Raw genomic sequence first — 18,029 nt, 5'->3', positions numbered from 1 at the left:
TCCGACGTGTCACCACTTCCGCTCTTAGCGCCTTCAAAATAAGAGCTCAAGGCATATACTGTAAAACAGCTTATAACAGGAACTTGAGGAAAGCCCTTAAAAATATGTTAAATACCTCCCCTCCTACAAAAAGAAACGTCCTTGTTTCAACACAATAACACAAACTTAAAATCACATGTTCATTAACGTGGCTTAAACTTAAACAAGTTGAAAAACTTACTCGGGTGTTACCATTTAGTGCAGGGGTGTCAAACTCAAATACGGAGTGGGACAAAATTTAAAACTGAACAAAGCCGCGGGCCAAGTTTGAACAAATTAACCTTTAATTAGGGACCCAAACACGTTTTGCAATGAATATTGACCAAGCAAGGCTTAAATAGGGCAGCACGGTGGAACAGGGGTTAGTGCATCTGCCTCACAATACGAAGGTCCTGAGTAATCCTGGGTTCAATCCCGGGCACAGGATCTTTCTGTGTGGAGTTTGCATGTTCTCCCCGTGACTGTGTGGGTTCTCTCCGGGTACTCGGGCTTCCTCCCATGGAACAGGCAGAGCTTATATAACGTAATAGTGCAAAATCAACTTTCAAAAAACAAACGAAAAAACATTAGTGGATTAAAAAAATGAATGCCTCTTTTCTATTCGCAGCCTTCTGAGGTAAATATCAACATTAACTTTTTCCACAGGCTAATAAATTCGAAAATAAAATAAAAATTAAGTGGGCGGGGTTTGGTGGTAGCGGGGGGGTGTATATTGTAGCATTCCGGAAGAGTTAGTGCTGCAAGGGATTCTGGGTATTTGTTCTGTTGTGTTTATGTTGGGTTACGGTGTGGAGGTTCTCCCGAAATGTGTTTTGTCATTTTTGTTTGGTGTGGGTTCACAGTGTGGCGCATATTTGTAACCATGTTAAAGTTCTTTATACGGCCACCCTCAGTGTGACCTGTATGGCTGTTGACCAAGTGTGTGTGTGTGAAAGCCGCATATATTATGTGACTTGGCCAGCACGCTGTTTATATGGAGGAAAAGAAGACGTGACGGCATGTTGTAGAGGACAGTGCCTTTAAGGCACGCTCCCAATATTGTTGTCCGGTTGGGAATCGGGAGAATGGTTGCCCAGGGAGATTTTCGGGAAGGGCACTAAACTTCGGGAGTCTCCAGGGAAAATCGGGAGGGTTGGCAAGTATGAGTATTAGCGGTGAATGTGGTGTTACCGGCGGGCCAGCTCTAATGTTAATTTGATATTGCCTCAAGTGTTGCGATCCGTGTCTCGGATCTTCAAATATTATTGTTTATTTTTCCATCTTTGTTCTCATTCTCCGTCTGATCCGTTTATTTTCCGTTTAGTCCATCACCATGGTAACTTATTAGTTTCAGCTGTTACTCCCGGTTCCTGCACATCTGTTCACCGCTAATTAAATGATAAATGGGTTGTACTTGTATAGCGCTTTCTACCTTCAAGGTACTCAAAGCGCTTTGACACTACTTCCACATTTACCCATTCACACACACATTCACACACTGATGGAGGGAGCTGCCATGCAAGGCGCCAACCAGCACCCATCAGGAGCAAGGGTGAAGTGTCTTGCTCAGGACACAACGGACGTGACGAGGTTGGTACTAGGTGGGAATTGAACCAGGGACGCTCGGGTTGCGCACGGTCACACATCCACTGCGCCACGCCGTCCCTTCCCTTCCCTTCCCTTACCTTCCCTTTATAAGCCAGCCTCTTCTGTTTATTTCTTTCTGGGACTCTAATTTGCTCACATGCAACAAGTAACGTCAGGTATGTTTTTTCTCGCTAGCTCATTAGCTAAGCCACTTTGTTGTCATCTTTAGCTCACATGCTAATCATTTTTGTTTTCATTTTTTGTGCCATCGTGCCAAATCTTAGTTCTTTATATTTCCTAGCTTTCACGCTAGCGTCTTTTGTTTCCCTTTTTATTAACTCCAGTGTTTTTGTTCAGAGCTCACTTTTTGTTAATAAATTTGTTAGATCTTACCTTTGTTGTGTTCTTTCGTTTGACGCATCCTCGAGGGAATCGAACCCGATACCACGATGCCGAACCGGCGTTACATCAAGGGCCAAATGAAATTAAACGGCGGGCTGAATTTGGCCCGCGGGCCAGAGTTTGACACCCATGATTTAGTGGTCAAATGTACTGTAATGTGCAATATAATAGTAAATGTTTCAATCAATCAATCAAACAAAGAGGCAAGCCCATAAAAAATAGGGTTACATTACAAAAAGGCAAGTTATGCAGCATTACATTGAGTTTTAAAACAACTGTTTCTTCAGTTTTAACTAAAGTTTCAATCCTTTTTTTTCCCCTTAAAACTGTTTTCTCAGATTCTCACTATCTTATCACACTGATTGCTGGTTGCGATAAGGACTCTCATTCCAACTCATTGCCCTCGCTGAGTTCAGCATGGAGTCATCGTCCCTAAAATATTAACCAACAGTGGCTTGGAGCCAACACTCATACACGTGAGGCGATTATTTTTCCTCGCACGCAAAGATGAGATCGCTCATGGCGCGGATGTATTGAAGGCCGTCCGGCTGCGTGAGCTTCAGTTTGGTTAGAGGAGGCGCTCGCCCGCAGGTGAAGTATCTGAAGGCCGGGCTGGGTGACTCAATGGCGTCTAAAAACACCTGAAAGGTGGAAATGGGAATAACTGAGGGTTAGCAAAAAATCTTCACAAAAGAACCATATTCAACATTTTGCCTTTACAAAGATAATAAATAATTTTCTATTTTGATCGTTTACAAACCCCGTTTCCATATGAGTTGGGAAATTGTGTTAGATGTTAATATAAACGTAATACAATTATTTGCAAATCATTTTCAACCCATATTCAGTTGAATATGCTACAAAGACAACATATTTGATGTTCAAACTCAAACATTTTTTTTTTTTGCAAATAATAATTAACTTAGAATTTGATGCCAGCAACACGTGACAAAGACGTTGGGAAAGGTGGCAATAAATACTGACATAGTTGAGGGATGCTCATCAAACACTTATTTGGAACATCCCACAGGTGTGCAGGCTAATTGGGAACAGGTGGGTGCCATGATTGGGTATAAAAGCAGCTTCCATGAAATGCTAAGTAATTCACAAACAAGGATGGGGCGAGGGTCATCAATTTGTAAGCAAATTGTCCAACAGTTTTAGAACAACATTTCTCAATGAGCTATTGCAAGGAATTTAGGGATTCTACCATATACGGTCCGTCCTCAGGCGGCACTGCATCAAAAACCGACATCAGTGTGTAAAGGATATCACCACATGGGCTCAGGAGCACTTCATAAAACCACTGTCAGTAACTACAGTTGGTCGTCACATCTGTAAGTGCAAGTTAAAACTCTACTATGCAAAGCGAAAGCCAATTATCAACAACACAAAGGAACGCCGCCGGCTTAGATGGACTGTTGCAAAGTGGAAAAGTGTTCTGTGGTCTGACGAGTCCACATTTTAAATTATATTTGGAAACTGTGGACGTGGTGTCTTCCGGAACAAAGAGGAAAATAACCCTCCGGATTGTTATGGGCGCAAAGTTCAAAAACCGACATCACAGTGTAAAGGATATCACCACATGGGCTCAGGAGCACTTCATAAAACCACTGTCGGTAACTACAGTTGGTCGTCACATCTGTAAGTGCAAGTTAAAACTCTACTATGCAAAGCGAAAGCCAATTATCAACAACACAAAGGAACGCCGGCGGCTAAGATGGACTGTTGCAAAGTGGAAAAGTGTTCTGTGGTCTGACGAGTCCACATTTCAAATTATATTTGGAAACTGTGGACGTGGTGTCTTCCGGAACAAAGAGGAAAATACCCTTCGGATTCTTATAGGCGCAAAGTTCAAAAACCGACATCAGTGTGTAAAGGATATCACCACATGGGCTCAGGAGCACTTCATAAAACCACTGTCAGTAACTACAGTTGGTCGTCACATCTGTAAGTGCAAGTTAAAACTCTACTATGCAAAGCGAAAGCCAATTATCAACAACACAAAGGAACGCCGCCGGCTAAGATGGACTGATGCAAAGTGGAAAAGTGTTCTGGGGTCTGACAAGTCCACATTTCAAATCATATTTGGAAACTGTGGACGTGGTGTCTTCCGGAACAAAGAGGAAAATAACCCTCCGGATTGTTATGGGCGCAAAGTTCAAAAACCGACATCACAGTGTAAAGGATATCACCACATGGGGTCAGGAGCACTTAATAAAACCATTGTCAGTAACTACAGTTGGTCGTCACATCTGTAAGTGCAAGTTAAAACTCTACTATGCAAAACGAAAGCCAATTATTGACAACACAAAGGAACACCGCCGGCTAAGATGGACTGTTACAAAGTGGAAAAGTGTTCTGTGGTCTGACGAGTCCACATTTCAAATTATATTTGGAAACTGTGGACGTGGTGTCTTCCGGAACAAAGAGGAAAATAACCCTACGGATTGTTATAGGCACAAAGTTTAAAAACCGACATCAGTGTGTAAAGGATATCACCACATGGGCTCAGGAGCACTTCATAAAACCACTGTCAGTAACTACAGGTGGTCGTCACATCTGTAAGTGCAAGTTAAAACTCTACTATGCAAAGCGAAAGCCATTTATCAACAACACAAAGGAACGCAGCCGGCTTAGATGGACTGTTGCAAAGTGGAAAAGTGTTCTGTGGTCTGACGAGTCGACATTTCAAATTATATTTGGAAACTGTGGACGTGGTGTCTTCCGGAACAAAGAGGAAAATAACCCTCCGGATTGTTATGGGCGCAAAGTTCAAAAACCGACATCAGTGTGTAAAGGATATCACCACAAGGGCTCAGGAGCACTTCATAAAACCACTGTCAGTAACTACAGTTGGTCGTCACATCTGTAAGTGCAAGTTAAAACTCTACTATGCAAAGCGAAAGCCAATTATCAACAACACAAAGGAACGCCGCCGGCTAAGATTGACTGTTGCAAAGTGGAAAAGTGTTCTGTGGTCTGACGAGTCCACATTTCAAATTATATTTGGAAACTGTGGACGTGGTGTCTTCCGGAACAAAGAGGAAAATAACCCTTCGGATTGTTATAGGCGCAAAGTTCAAAAACCGACATCAGTGTGTAAAGGATATCACCACATGGGCTCAGGAGCACTTCATAAAACCACTGTCAGTAACTACAGTTGGTCGTCACATCTGTAAGTGCAAGTTAAAACTCTACTATGCAAAGCGGAAGCCAATTATCAACAACACAAAGGAACGCCGTCGGCTAAGATGGACCGTTGCAAAGTGGAAAAGTGTTCTGTGGTCTGACGAGTCCACATTTCAAATCATATTTGGAAACTGTGGACGTGGTGTCTTCTGGAACAAAGAGGAAAATAACCCTTCGGATTCTTATAGGCGCAAAGTTCAAAGACCGACATCAGTGTGTAAAGGATATCACCACATGGGCTCAGGAGCACTTCATAAAACCACTGTCAGTAACTACAGTTGGTCGTCACATCTGTAAGTGCAAGTTAAAACTCTTCTATGCAAAGCGAAAGCCAATTATCAACAACACAAAGGAACGCCGCCGACTAGGATGGACTGTTGCAAAGTGGAAAAGTGTTCTGTGGTCTGACGAGTCCACATTTCAAATTATATTTGGAAACTGTGGACGTGGTGTCTTCCGGAACAAAGAGGAAAATAACCCTCCCGATTGTTATAGGCGCAAAGTTCAAAAACCGACATCACAGTGTAAAGGATATCACCACATGGGGTCAGGAGCACTCAATAAAACCATTGTCAGAAACTACAGTTGGTCGTCACATCTGTAAGTGCAAGTTAAAACTCTACTATGCAAAGCGAAAGCCAATTATCAACAACACAAAGGAACGCCGGCGGCTAAGATGGACTGTTGCAAAGTGGAAAAGTGTTCTGTGGTCTGACGGGTCCACATTTCAAATCATATTTGGAAACTGTGGACGTGGTGTCTTCCGGAACAAAGAGGAAAATAACCCTCCGGATTGTTATGGGCGCAAAGTTCAAAAACCGACATCAGTGTGTAAAGGATATCACCACAAGGGCTCAGGAGCACTTCATAAAACCACTGTCAGTAACTACAGTTGGTCGTCACATCTGTAAGTGCAAGTTAAAACTCTACTATGCAAAGCGAAAGCCAATTATCAACAACACAAAGGAACGCCGCCGGCTAAGATGGACTGTTGCAAAGTGGAAAAGTGTTCTGTGGTCTGACGAGTCCACATTTCAAATTATATTTGGAAACTGTGGACGTGGTGTCTTCCGGAACAAAGAGGAAAATAACCCTTCGGATTGTTATAGGCGCAAAGTTCAAAAACCGACATCAGTGTGTAAAGGATATCACCACACGGGCTCAGGAGCACTTCATAAAACCACTGTCAGTAACTACAGTTGGTCGTCACATCTGTAAGTGCAAGTTAAAACTCTACTATGCAAAGCGGAACCAATTATCAACAACACAAAGGAACGCCGTCGGCTAAGATGGACCGTTGCAAAGTGGAAAAGTGTTCTGTGGTCTGACGAGTCCACATTTCAAATCATATTTGGAAACTGTGGACGTGGTGTCTTCTGGAACAAAGAGGAAAATAACCCTTCGGATTCTTATAGGCGCAAAGTTCAAAAACCGACATCAGTGTGTAAAGGATATCACCACATGGGCTCAGGAGCACTTCATAAAACCACTGTCAGTAACTACAGTTGGTCGTCACATCTGTAAGTGCAAGTTAAAACTCTACTATGCAAAGCGAAAGCCAATTATCAACAACACAAAGGAAGGCCGCCGACTAGGATGGACTGTTGCAAAGTGGAAAAGTGTTCTGTGGTCTGACGAGTCCACATTTCAAATTATATTTGGAAACTGTGGACGTGGTGTCTTCCGGAACAAAGAGGAAAATAACCCTTCGGATTGTTATAGGCGCAAAGTTCAAAAACCGACATCAGTGTGTAAAGGATATCACCACATGGGCTCAGGAGCACTTCATAAAACCACTGTCAGTAACTACAGTTGGTCGTCACATCTGTAAGTGCAAGTTAAAACTCTACTATGCAAAGCGGAAGCCAATTATCAACAACACAAAGGAACGCTGTCGGCTAAGATGGACCGTTGCAAAGTGGAAAAGTGTTCTGTGGTCTGACGAGTCCACATTTCAAATCATATTTGGAAACTGTGGACGTGGTGTCTTCTGGAACAAAGAGGAAAATAACCCTTCGGATTCTTATAGGCGCAAAGTTCAAAAACCGACATCAGTGTGTAAAGGATATCACCACATGGGCTCAGGAGCACTTCATAAAACCACTGTCAGTGACTACAGTTGGTCGTCACATCTGTAAGTGCAAGTTAAAACTCTTCTATGCAAAGCGAAAGCCAATTATCAACAACACAAAGGAACGCCGCCGACTAGGATGGACTGTTGCAAAGTGGAAAAGTCTTCTGTGGTCTGACGAGTCCACATTTCAAATTATATTTGGAAACTGTGGACGTGGTGTCTTCCGGAACAAAGAGGAAAATAACCCTTCGGATTGTTATAGGCGCAAAGTTCAAAAACCGACATCAGTGTGTAAAGGATATCACCACATGGGCTCAGGAGCACTTCATAAAACCACTGTCAGTAACTACAGTTGGTCGTCACATCTGTAAGTGCAAGTTAAAACTCTTCTATGCAAAGCGAAAGCCAATTATCAACAACACAAAGGAACGCCGCCGACTAGGATGGACTGTTGCAAAGTGGAAAAGTGTTCTGTGGTCTGACAAGTCCACATTTCAAATTATATTTGGAAACTGTGGACGTGGTGTCTTCCGGAACAAAGAGGAAAATAACCCTCCCGATTGTTATAGGCGCAAAGTTCAAAAACCGACATCACAGTGTAAAGGATATCACCACATGGGGTCAGGAGCACTTAATAAAACCATTGTCAGTAACTACAGTTGGTCGTCACATCTGTAAGTGCAAGTTAAAACTCTACTATGCAAAGCGAAAGCCAATTATCAACAACACAAAGGAACGCCGCCGGCTAAGATGGACTGATGCAAAGTGGAAAAGTGTTCTGTGGTCTGACGAGTCCACATTTCAAATAATATTTGGAAACTGTGGACGTGTCTTCCGGAACAAAGAGGAAAATAACCCTCCGGATTCTTATAGGCGCAAAGTTCAAAAGCCAGCATCTGTGATGGTATGGGGGTGTATCAGTGCCCAAGGCATGGATAACTTACACATCTGTGAAGGCACCATTGATGCTGAATGGTCCATACAGGTTTTGGAACAACATATGTTGTCATCCAAGCAACGTTATCATGGACGCCCCTGCTTATTTCAGCAAAACAATGCCAAGCCACGTGTTACAACAGCGCGGCTTCGTAGTAAAAGAGTGCGGGTACTTTCCTGGCCCGCCTGCAGTCCAGACTTGTCTCCCATCAAAAATGTGTGGCGCATTATGAAGCGTAAAATACGACAACAAGACCTCGGACTGTTGAACAATTTAAGCTGTACATCAAGCATTCCACTTTCAAAGCTTCAACAATTAGTTTCCTCAGTTCCCAAACGTTTATTGAGTGTTGTTAAAAGAAAAGGTGATGTAACACAGTGGTGAACATGCCCTTTCCCAACTACTTTGTCACGTGTTGCAGCCATGAAATTCTAAATTAATTATTATTTGCAAAAAAAAAATAAAGTTTATGAGTTTGAACATCAAATATCTTGTCTTTGTAGTGCATTCAACTGAATATGGGTTGAAAAGGATTTGCAAATCATTGTATTCCATTTGTATTTACATTTAACACAATTCCCCAACTCATATGGAAACGGGGTTTGTAGATCAGGGATGTCAAACTGGTTTTCATTGAGGGCCACATGGCTGCAATAAGAGGGCCGCTTGTAACAGCGAAGAATGTATGAATGTTGCCTCTAGATTTCATTATTAATCAAATAAATTGTTTTAAATAGTCTGCCGATTTTACAGTAAAAAACTTACATTTACAAAATGTTACTGTAAAATGCAGTTTGTTTGGGTTTTTTTTTTACAACATTTTACAGTAAATGGGGGGGAAAAAGTACCACTGTTTTGTTTTTGTTTTTGTTTTTTGTTTTTTTTCGGTGGGGGTGGGGGGGTTAATGGAAAAAGCTGGCAGCTTAGTTGACAGAATTTTTGTGTACAATTGACATTGTTTTTTTACAACATTATATTGTTAATGGAAAAAAGGGTACAAGTTATTTTTCTTATTCTGGCAACTTAGCTGCCAGTTTTTATACCGTAAAAACAAATGTGCGGTCTTTCCATTTACAGTAAAACATCGTTAAAAACAACAACCGTAGATTTTACAGTCCAAAACTAGCAGGTCGACGCAAAAAATACATAGTAGTTTTTTTTCCAATTCACATTAATATTCTGTAAAGAACACCGGAAAATGTGTTGTAATTGTTATTAATTTTATGTGTCGTTTGCTGTAAAGTTAAATAGCATTATATATTTTTATTTATACAAAAAAGTGTTTGGAAAGTATGATAATATTAAATATTAAAGTTTAAAAGGATTGCAATTTGCATGCCTTTAAAACTATAATCGTATCCAATATTGCAAGAAATGTTACATTATATCAGGGGTCACCAACGCGGTGCCCGCGGGCACCAGGTCGCCCGTAAGGACCAGATGAGTCGCCCGCTGGCCTGTTCTAAAAATAGCTCAAATAGCAGCACTTACCAGTGAGCTGCCTCTATTTTTTAAATTTTATTTATTTACTAGCAATCTGGTTTCGCTTTGAGCGACATTTTTGATTCCAAGAGTGACAAAACTCAAATAGAATTTGAAAATCCAAGAAAATATTTTAAAGACTTGGTCTTCACTTGTTTAAATAAATTCATTTATTTTTTTACTTTAGTTCTTATAACATTCAGAAAGACAATTTTAGGGAAAAAAATGCAACCTTAGAAATGATTTTAGGATTTTTAAACACATATAACTTTTTACTTTTAATTTCCTTCCTCTTCTTTCCTGGCAATTTAAATCAATGTTCAAGTGAATAAATGTTTTTTATTGTAAATACTAATAAATACATTTGAATTTAATTTGTCATTTTAGCTTCAGTTTTTTCAACAAAGAATATTTGTGAAATATTTCTTCAAACTTATTATGATTAAATTCAAAAAAATTATTCTGGCAAATCTACAAAATCTTTAGAATTTAAATCTTATTTCAAAGTCGTTTTAATTTATTTTAAAATTTTAGTTGTGGAAAATCTAAAAGAAATAATAATTTGTCTTTGTTAGAAATATAGCTTGGTCCAATTTGTTATTTTTTCTATCAAAATGCAGATTGGATTTTAACCTATTTAAAACATGTCATCAAAATTCTGAAATTAATCTTAATCAGGAAAAATAACTAATGATGTTCCATAAATTCTTATTTTAATTTTTTTTTAAAGATTCGAATTATCTAGTTTTTCTCTTCTTTTTTTCGGTTGAATTTTGAATTTTAAAGAGTCGAAATTGAAGATAAACCATGTTTCAAAATGTAATTTTCATCTTTTTCCTGTTTTCTCCCATTTTAAACCGTTCAATTAAGTGTTTTTTTCATAATTTATTCTCTACAAAAAACCTTCCCTAAAAGGAAAAAAAATGTCAGACGGAATGACCGACGGAAATACCCATTTTAATATATATATATATATATATATATATATATAAATATATATATATATATATATATATATATATATATATATATATATATATATATATATATATATATATATATATATATATATATATATATATATATATTAAATGTAAATTGAGCAAATTGGCTATTCTGGCAATTTATTGAAGTGTGTATCAAACTGGTAGCCCTTAACATTAGTCAGTACCGAAGAAGTAGTTCTTGGTTTTAAAAAGGTTGGTGACCCCTGCAGTATATTATCATACTTTCCAAACATGTTTTTGTCTGAATAAAAATAAATAAAAATACTTAACTCAATAGCAAACAACCCATCAAATTAATACAAATTACAACTCTTTTTGTGGTGTTTGGAAAGTATGATAATATATTGTAATATTTCTTGCGATATTGGATACTATAAACGTTTAAAATGCATGCAATTTCAAGCAGTACATATATTCTTTCTGTCAGAATCCATCCATCCATTTTCTAACGCTTTTTCCCTTTCGGGGTCGCGGGGGGCGCTGGCGCCTATCTCAGCTACAATCGGGCGGAAGGCGGGGTACACCCTGGACAAGTCGCCACCTCATCACAGGGCCAACACAGATAGACAGACAACATTCACACTCACATTCACACACTAGGGCCAATTTTAGTGTTGCCAATCAACCTATCCCCAGGTGCATGTTTTTGGAAGTGGGAGGAAGCCAGAGTACCCGGAGGGAACCCACGCATTCACGGGGAGAACATGCTAACTCCACACAGAAAGATCCCAAGCCTGGATTTGAACCCAGGACTGCAGGACCTTCGTATTGTGAGGCAGACGCACTAACCCCTCTGCCACCGTGAAGCCCTTCTTTCTTTCTGTCAAAATGAAAAATTAAATTACATTAAGTGAGAAAATATTAAGTACTTTATTGACACATATCATTTACAGGTGTGTTTGCAGGCCGGATAAAATGATGTCGAGGGCCAGATCTGGCCCCCGGGCCTTGAGTTTGACACCTGCGATTTAGATCAAGGGTATTCAACAGGGGTTGACAGGGGCCCTCAGGGGCTCCGCAGAGGTACTGCAGAAGGCCTGTAAAATTTTGGTATGATTTAAAAAAATATATATTCATTATTTTATTTTCATTTTTTTATGTCGTCCCTTCAAGTTTTCCACAAATGTTTTTAAATACAAATCATTTGTTGTTTTGCACTAAGCAAAATATCATTGAATAATTTCTTATAGTACCAAACACGCTTCAAATTCAATTTAAAAAATGTAATTCAGGGACAAGCGGTAGAAAATGGATGGATATAAAAAACAAAAAAAATGTTTTCAAAATAAAATTCCACTTATCGTAATTTCTTGAATTGCCGCCAGGGCGCTAATTAATTTAAAACCTCTTCTCACTCCGGCGCTTACCAAAGGCATGCGGTAAATCTAGGCCTGCGCTTATAAATTTGAGTGTGATGTAAGGATACCATCATGAAAAGCACATTTAATTTAAAAAAAAAAACTGTATTATGGTATTGCCTTTACTTATAAATGAAGTCCATGCGCAGCTCCTTCTGATCAAAAGCATCGATAACTTCTTTATAAAAGTCTTCCTTATCTTTCTTCAGTTTTAAAAGTCTCTCTGTCTCGATGGAGATCTTCCTTTATTACCTCCTGCTTCGATTGAAAGTCCAGTTTAGAAAACGGTTTTATTTTAGATATGTAATCCTCCATGTTAAAAGTGCAAGCGAGAGGAAAAAATAAACACACGCTGCTCACTCTTGTTGCTTGTTGTCACTTCTTCTGCAGCCGAGTAGTCGCAAGAAGGATCACTAGCGCCCTCTACCAACAGGAGGCAGGAGTCATTTAATGACTTATATTTGACACACGCAGCTACGGTATATTAATAAAACATAGCTGCTTACTGGTGTTTTTAGCATATTCAATAGCTTGGACCTTAAATCCTACTGAGTAGCTCTTAATCTTCTTCCCTTTATGCGATTTCAAATTATTGAAATCAGCCTCCTCTATTTTGAAAATGATGACGGGTGAAGTGTCACTCGTGACGTGACGAGTTTGACCCTGTGGAAATTCTAGGCATATGCTAATTATTTTACAAAACGAGTTTGACCCGGCGTTAATCCTGACCCGGCAGTAATTCTAGGCAGGCGCATACTATATACCCGGCGGTAGTTCAAGGAAATACGGTAGTTAGCCGTCGGCGTTGACCTTCACAATGTCCTCCGTGTCCTGTGCTGCATTTTGGAAGACGTGGCTGCAGTGCTGCAGGTATTTCTCATACAGGGCCAGCGTGTGGGCGTCCACATGTTGCAGGCACTCGTCCCCAAGCTCCGCCTTCTTCAGGTTGACCAGGAAGTCCGTGTTGACGGGCCCACACTCGATAAGGCTAACACTGCAGTGTAGACGTCAACCGATTTAATCAGCCGGCTTCTTTATTCTTCAAAAACTAGACATGTTCGAACACTGACCGGATGTTGAAGTGTTGCAGGACCACAGCCAGGCTCTCACACGCTCCCTCGATGGCGAACTTGCTGGCACAGTACACCTCATTAAAAGGAAGACCTGGACACAAGTTTGGTCAACTTCACACAGTCTGGATGGGAAGACCGGCTGCTCGCTCACCGTGAAGACCCCCGGTGCTTCCGGTGACCAGGATACGACCCCCGTTTTGAGCCTTCATCCCGGGCAAGAAGGCCTTGATGGTCTGGATTGTTCCGAGAAGGTTGACCTCCAGGATCTGCTTCATGGAGTCCAAGGATTGGACCTCCAGTGGACCCATCAACCCAACACCTGCGTTGCACACTAAACAAAGCAATGAGTGGGAGATGTCTGTCTATTAAAAACAATGAAGAACCCCTATTGAACGGAAGCCATGTTAGAGTCCTGGAAGTAGCAATCATCTGTACGGACAACATCTGAAGTAACTGTTCATGAACTAAAGTAAAACAACAGTACAACTCAACATCCATTATTATTATTATTATTATTACTGGCTATTTTTACACTGTACATAAAAGCTGGTATTTTTCCCCGACACCGAGTATCAGAATCACCTTTTACACATTGTCTGTGTGAAAATCACTGATACAAAATAGGAAGGGACAAAGTCAATCTGGTAGTTTTTTCTCCTCAGAAGGGCCTATAGGTGAGTCCCGATACAACTCTCTCACTACCGATAATAGCGATATTGGAGCCTTGCGTATTGGCCGATTCGATAAATTGGCCGACACACAAATTATAGTGTGGACTGTGAAAAAAGGCGTGATCAAGTGAAATTAGTCAAATAAAGAATATTGGTAGGTAAGAAAAAACACTAAACTATTTATTACTAACCATGTGGAATAGACTTATGTCGGATTTTCAATTTTCTATTTTTTTAAATTTAATCTTCTTTTACAATTTTGTATTTTTGTTATTACTTTATTAATATATATATATATATATATATATATATATATATATATATATATATATATATATATATATAATGTATACATCAATAAATATTATATATATGTGTATATATATATATATATATATATATATATATATATATATATATACATATATACATAAATATATATATATGTAGGTGTGGGAAAAATCACAAGACTACTTCATCTCTACACAACTGTTTCATGAGGGGTTCCCTCAATCTCCTGATGATTGAGGGAACCCCTCATGAAACAGTTCTGTAGAGATGAAGTAGTCTTGTGATTTTTCCCACACCTACATATTGTGCTCTACCACGGTATCGAGCACTATTCTCTGGATAATCCAATCAAGACATATATATATATATATATATATATATATATATATATATATATATATATATATATATATATATATATATATATATATATATATATATATATATATATATATATATGTATGTATGTATATATACATATATATATGTGTGTATATATACATATATATATGTATGTATATATACATATATATATATATATATATATATATATATATATATATATATATATGTATGTATATATACATATTTATATGTATGTATGTATATATACATATATATATGTATGTATATATACATATATATATATATATATATGTATGTATATATATATATATGTATGTATATATATATATATATATATATATATATATATATATATATATATATGTATATATATGTATATATATATATGTATATGTATATATATACATATATGTATGTATATATGTATATATATGTATATGTATGTATATATGTATATATATATATATATATATATATACATATACATATGGTGTGTGTGTGTGTGTGTGTGTGTGTGTGTGTGTGTGTGTGTGTGTGTGTGTGTGTGTGTGTGTGTGTGTGTGTGGACACACCTTCTCATTCAATGGGTATTCTTTATTTTCATGACTATTTAAATCGTATATTGTCACTGAAGACATCAAAACTATGAATGAACACATGTGGAGTTATGTACTTAACAAAAAAGATGAAATAACTGAAACTATGCTTTATACTAGTGATTTAGGGCTATATAAGTAAACATTGATTGATATTCTAGTTTCTCAATAAAAAAAAGCCACCCTTTGCTCTGCTTATTGTTTTGCATACTCTTGGCATTCTCTCGATGAGCCACAAGAGGTAGTCACTTGAAACGTGTCATAGTTTTGATGCCTTCAGTGACAAGCTACAAGGTGATTAGTCATGAAAATGAAGAAAAAGCATTGAAATGAGAAGGTGTCTCCAAACTTTTGTCCTGTACTGTGTGTGTGTGTATATATATATATATATATATATATATATATATATATATATATATATATATATCCGGGAACTCTGGCTTCCTCCCACTTCCAAAGACATGCACCTGGGGATAGGTTGATTGGCAACACTAAATTGGCCCTAGTGTGTGAATGTGAGTGTGAATGTTGTCTGTCTATCTGTGTTGGCCCTGTGATGAGGTGGCGACTTGTCCAGGGTGTACCCTGCCTTCCGCCCGATTGTTGCTGAGATAGGCGCCAGCGCCCCTCGCGACCCCAAAAGGGAATAAGCGGTAGAAAATGGATGGATGGATGGATATATATGTATATATATATATATATGTATTTTCTTTAAGTTGAAGTGGAGTGGCGACTGTTTTTCGGTGACACTGAGTGGCCACAATAATTCACTAAGTTATGCTCATGACACTGTAAATTGACTGATGCGGACACGTTTGTTACTGGATACTTTACATTACGCTTCCGTCTTGGAGACTTTGTACGTGTAAAATGGTAAATGGTAAATGGGTTGTACTTGTATAGCGCTTTTCTACCCCTTTTTAAGGAGCTCAAAGCGCTTTGGCAGTATTTCCACATTCGTCCATTCACACACACATTCACACACTGATGGCGGGAGCTGCCGTGCAAGGCGCTCACCAGGACCCATCAGGAGCAAGGGTGAAGTGTCTTGCCCAAGGACACAACGTACGTGACTAGGATGGTAGAAGGTGGGGATTGAACCAATAACCCTCAGATTGCTGGCACAGCCACTCTACCAACTGTAAGTAATATGCAAATATAAGTGGCGATTTGTCCAGGGTGTACGCCGGCTTCCGCCCGAATGCAGCTAAGATAGGCTCCAGCGACCCCCCCGACCCCAAAAGGGACAAGCGGTAAAAAATGGATGGATGGATAATTATTTGATACTTGTTTGCATTGACAAATGTGTTTTGTTAGACCGCAACTTTGTTCAATTAAGGACACTTATCATGTAGGTCTAGCTCGTGTGCTATTGTGTGCTTGGCTGTTGTGTAGCTGCTAGCCCCTGCGAGCTTATGGCCTACCATGTTTACCTTTAGATCGAGGAAAAGTCTAGCCTTGAGTGCTTATTGGAGGGCATTTAGATGATGCTTTTATCAGACCACTTACAGTATATCGAAATTTTAGATGCAAGCTGTTTGTTTGTATGTCCTGATATCGGACTGATCAATATCAATATTGCACCAGAATATCCCTCTGTTTATTGTTTATGTAAGCCCTGGGCAAATTAAGGCCCGGGGGCCATGTGCAGCCCGTTAAACTTTTCAATCTGGCGGGCCGGACATTTCCCAAATATATTTTTTTAGATCTTTAAGATGGAAACTGTAGCTGCCATTAGATAGATAGATCGATAGTACTTTATTGTTTCCTTCAGGAGAGTTCATTCAGTTGAGATCAATTTAAAAAGTAAAAAGTAAATAATGGGGGTATAAATGGAAACAAAATAGAAAAATATTACAATGAGAATAAGAAATAAAAAGCAACAATGGGAATAAAAATATAACAGTAAAATAAAAATACAACAAGAGAAACTAGGCAGTAGTGACAATGTTATGAAAACGTATTGCACTGTTTTTTAATGACCGTAAGTCGTCAACTGTACAAAGTTATTTAATGGTTGGAATCTGCGATTTTGCATCATATACCAGTTTCTATGATAATCTAATTAGTTACTATGGTCACCAACCTTTTTGTATCCGCGGACCGGTGAACGCTTAATAATTTGTCCCGCGGCCCGGAGGGGGGGGAGAATTCTTTTTTAAAAATTTTTAATTTATTTTTTTCTCTTGTCATGAAAAAGGGACGTTTTTGTCATGAAAAGGGGAGGTTTTTGTGGTTGGTGCACTAATTGTAAGTGTATATTGTGTTTTTTATGTTGATTTAATAAATCAATCAATCAATCAATGTTTACTTATATAGCCCTAAATCACTAGTGTCTCAAAGGGCTGCACAAAACACTACGACATCCTCGGTAGGCCCACTTAAGGGCAAGGAAAACTCACACCCAGTGGGACGTCGGTGACGATGACTATGAGAACCTTGGAGAGGAGGAAAGCAATGGATGTCGAGCGGGTCTAACATGATACTGTGAAAGTTCAATCTATAATGGATCCAACCCAGTCGCGAGAGTCCAGTCCAAAGCGGATCCAACACAGCAGCGAGAGTCCCGTTCACAGCGGAGCCGGCAGGAAACCATCCCCATTTTTATTTTATTTTATTTTTTTAAATAAATAAAAATGAAGAAAAAATTCTTCTGCGGCCCGGTACCAATCGGTACGAGTTGAGTTTATACCAAAAAGTTCTATTTTGGTTTCATCTGACCACATGACATTCTGCTGTATCATCCATGTATCCATTTTGGTATAAACTCAATTCGTCGTGTTTGGAGGAAGAAGAATACTGAGTTGCATCCCGAGAACACCATACCTACTGTGAAGCATGGGGGTGGAAACATCATGATTTGGAGCTGTTTTTCTGCTAAGGGGACTGGACGATTGATCCGTGTTAAGGAAAGAATGAATGGGGCCATGTATCGTGAGATTTTCAGCCAAAACCTCCTTTGAATGGTTGACCAA

At 38.9% G+C, this 18,029-nt stretch overlaps 2 protein-coding genes across 2 annotated transcripts in view; one reads left to right on the top strand and one right to left on the bottom strand.

The window, feature by feature from the left end:
• Positions 1-18,029, top strand: part of mylk5 (myosin, light chain kinase 5) — a 256,924-nt gene that overhangs the window by 61,686 nt on the left and 177,209 nt on the right. The gene's annotated exons all lie outside the window — the stretch shown is intronic.
• The window catches only part of LOC133555883 (estradiol 17-beta-dehydrogenase 1-like), a 16,936-nt gene continuing 623 nt past the window's right edge, over positions 1,717-18,029 (bottom strand). The window contains exons 3-6 of the mRNA XM_061905338.1: positions 13,282-13,461; positions 13,128-13,221; positions 12,868-13,051; positions 1,717-2,648 (exon numbers count right to left, since the gene is read on the bottom strand). Coding sequence (XP_061761322.1) covers positions 2,493-2,648; positions 12,868-13,051; positions 13,128-13,221; positions 13,282-13,461 — 614 coding nt within the window. The 3' untranslated portion in view covers positions 1,717-2,492. The remainder of the gene's footprint in view (positions 2,649-12,867; positions 13,052-13,127; positions 13,222-13,281; positions 13,462-18,029) is intronic.

The sequence above is a fragment of the Nerophis ophidion genome, linkage group LG07 (genome assembly GCF_033978795.1).
Source record: "Nerophis ophidion isolate RoL-2023_Sa linkage group LG07, RoL_Noph_v1.0, whole genome shotgun sequence".
NCBI lineage: Eukaryota > Metazoa > Chordata > Actinopteri > Syngnathiformes > Syngnathidae > Nerophis > Nerophis ophidion.
Note: the sequence above shows the minus strand (reverse complement) of the source record. Positions and strands in the feature narration are given on the sequence as shown.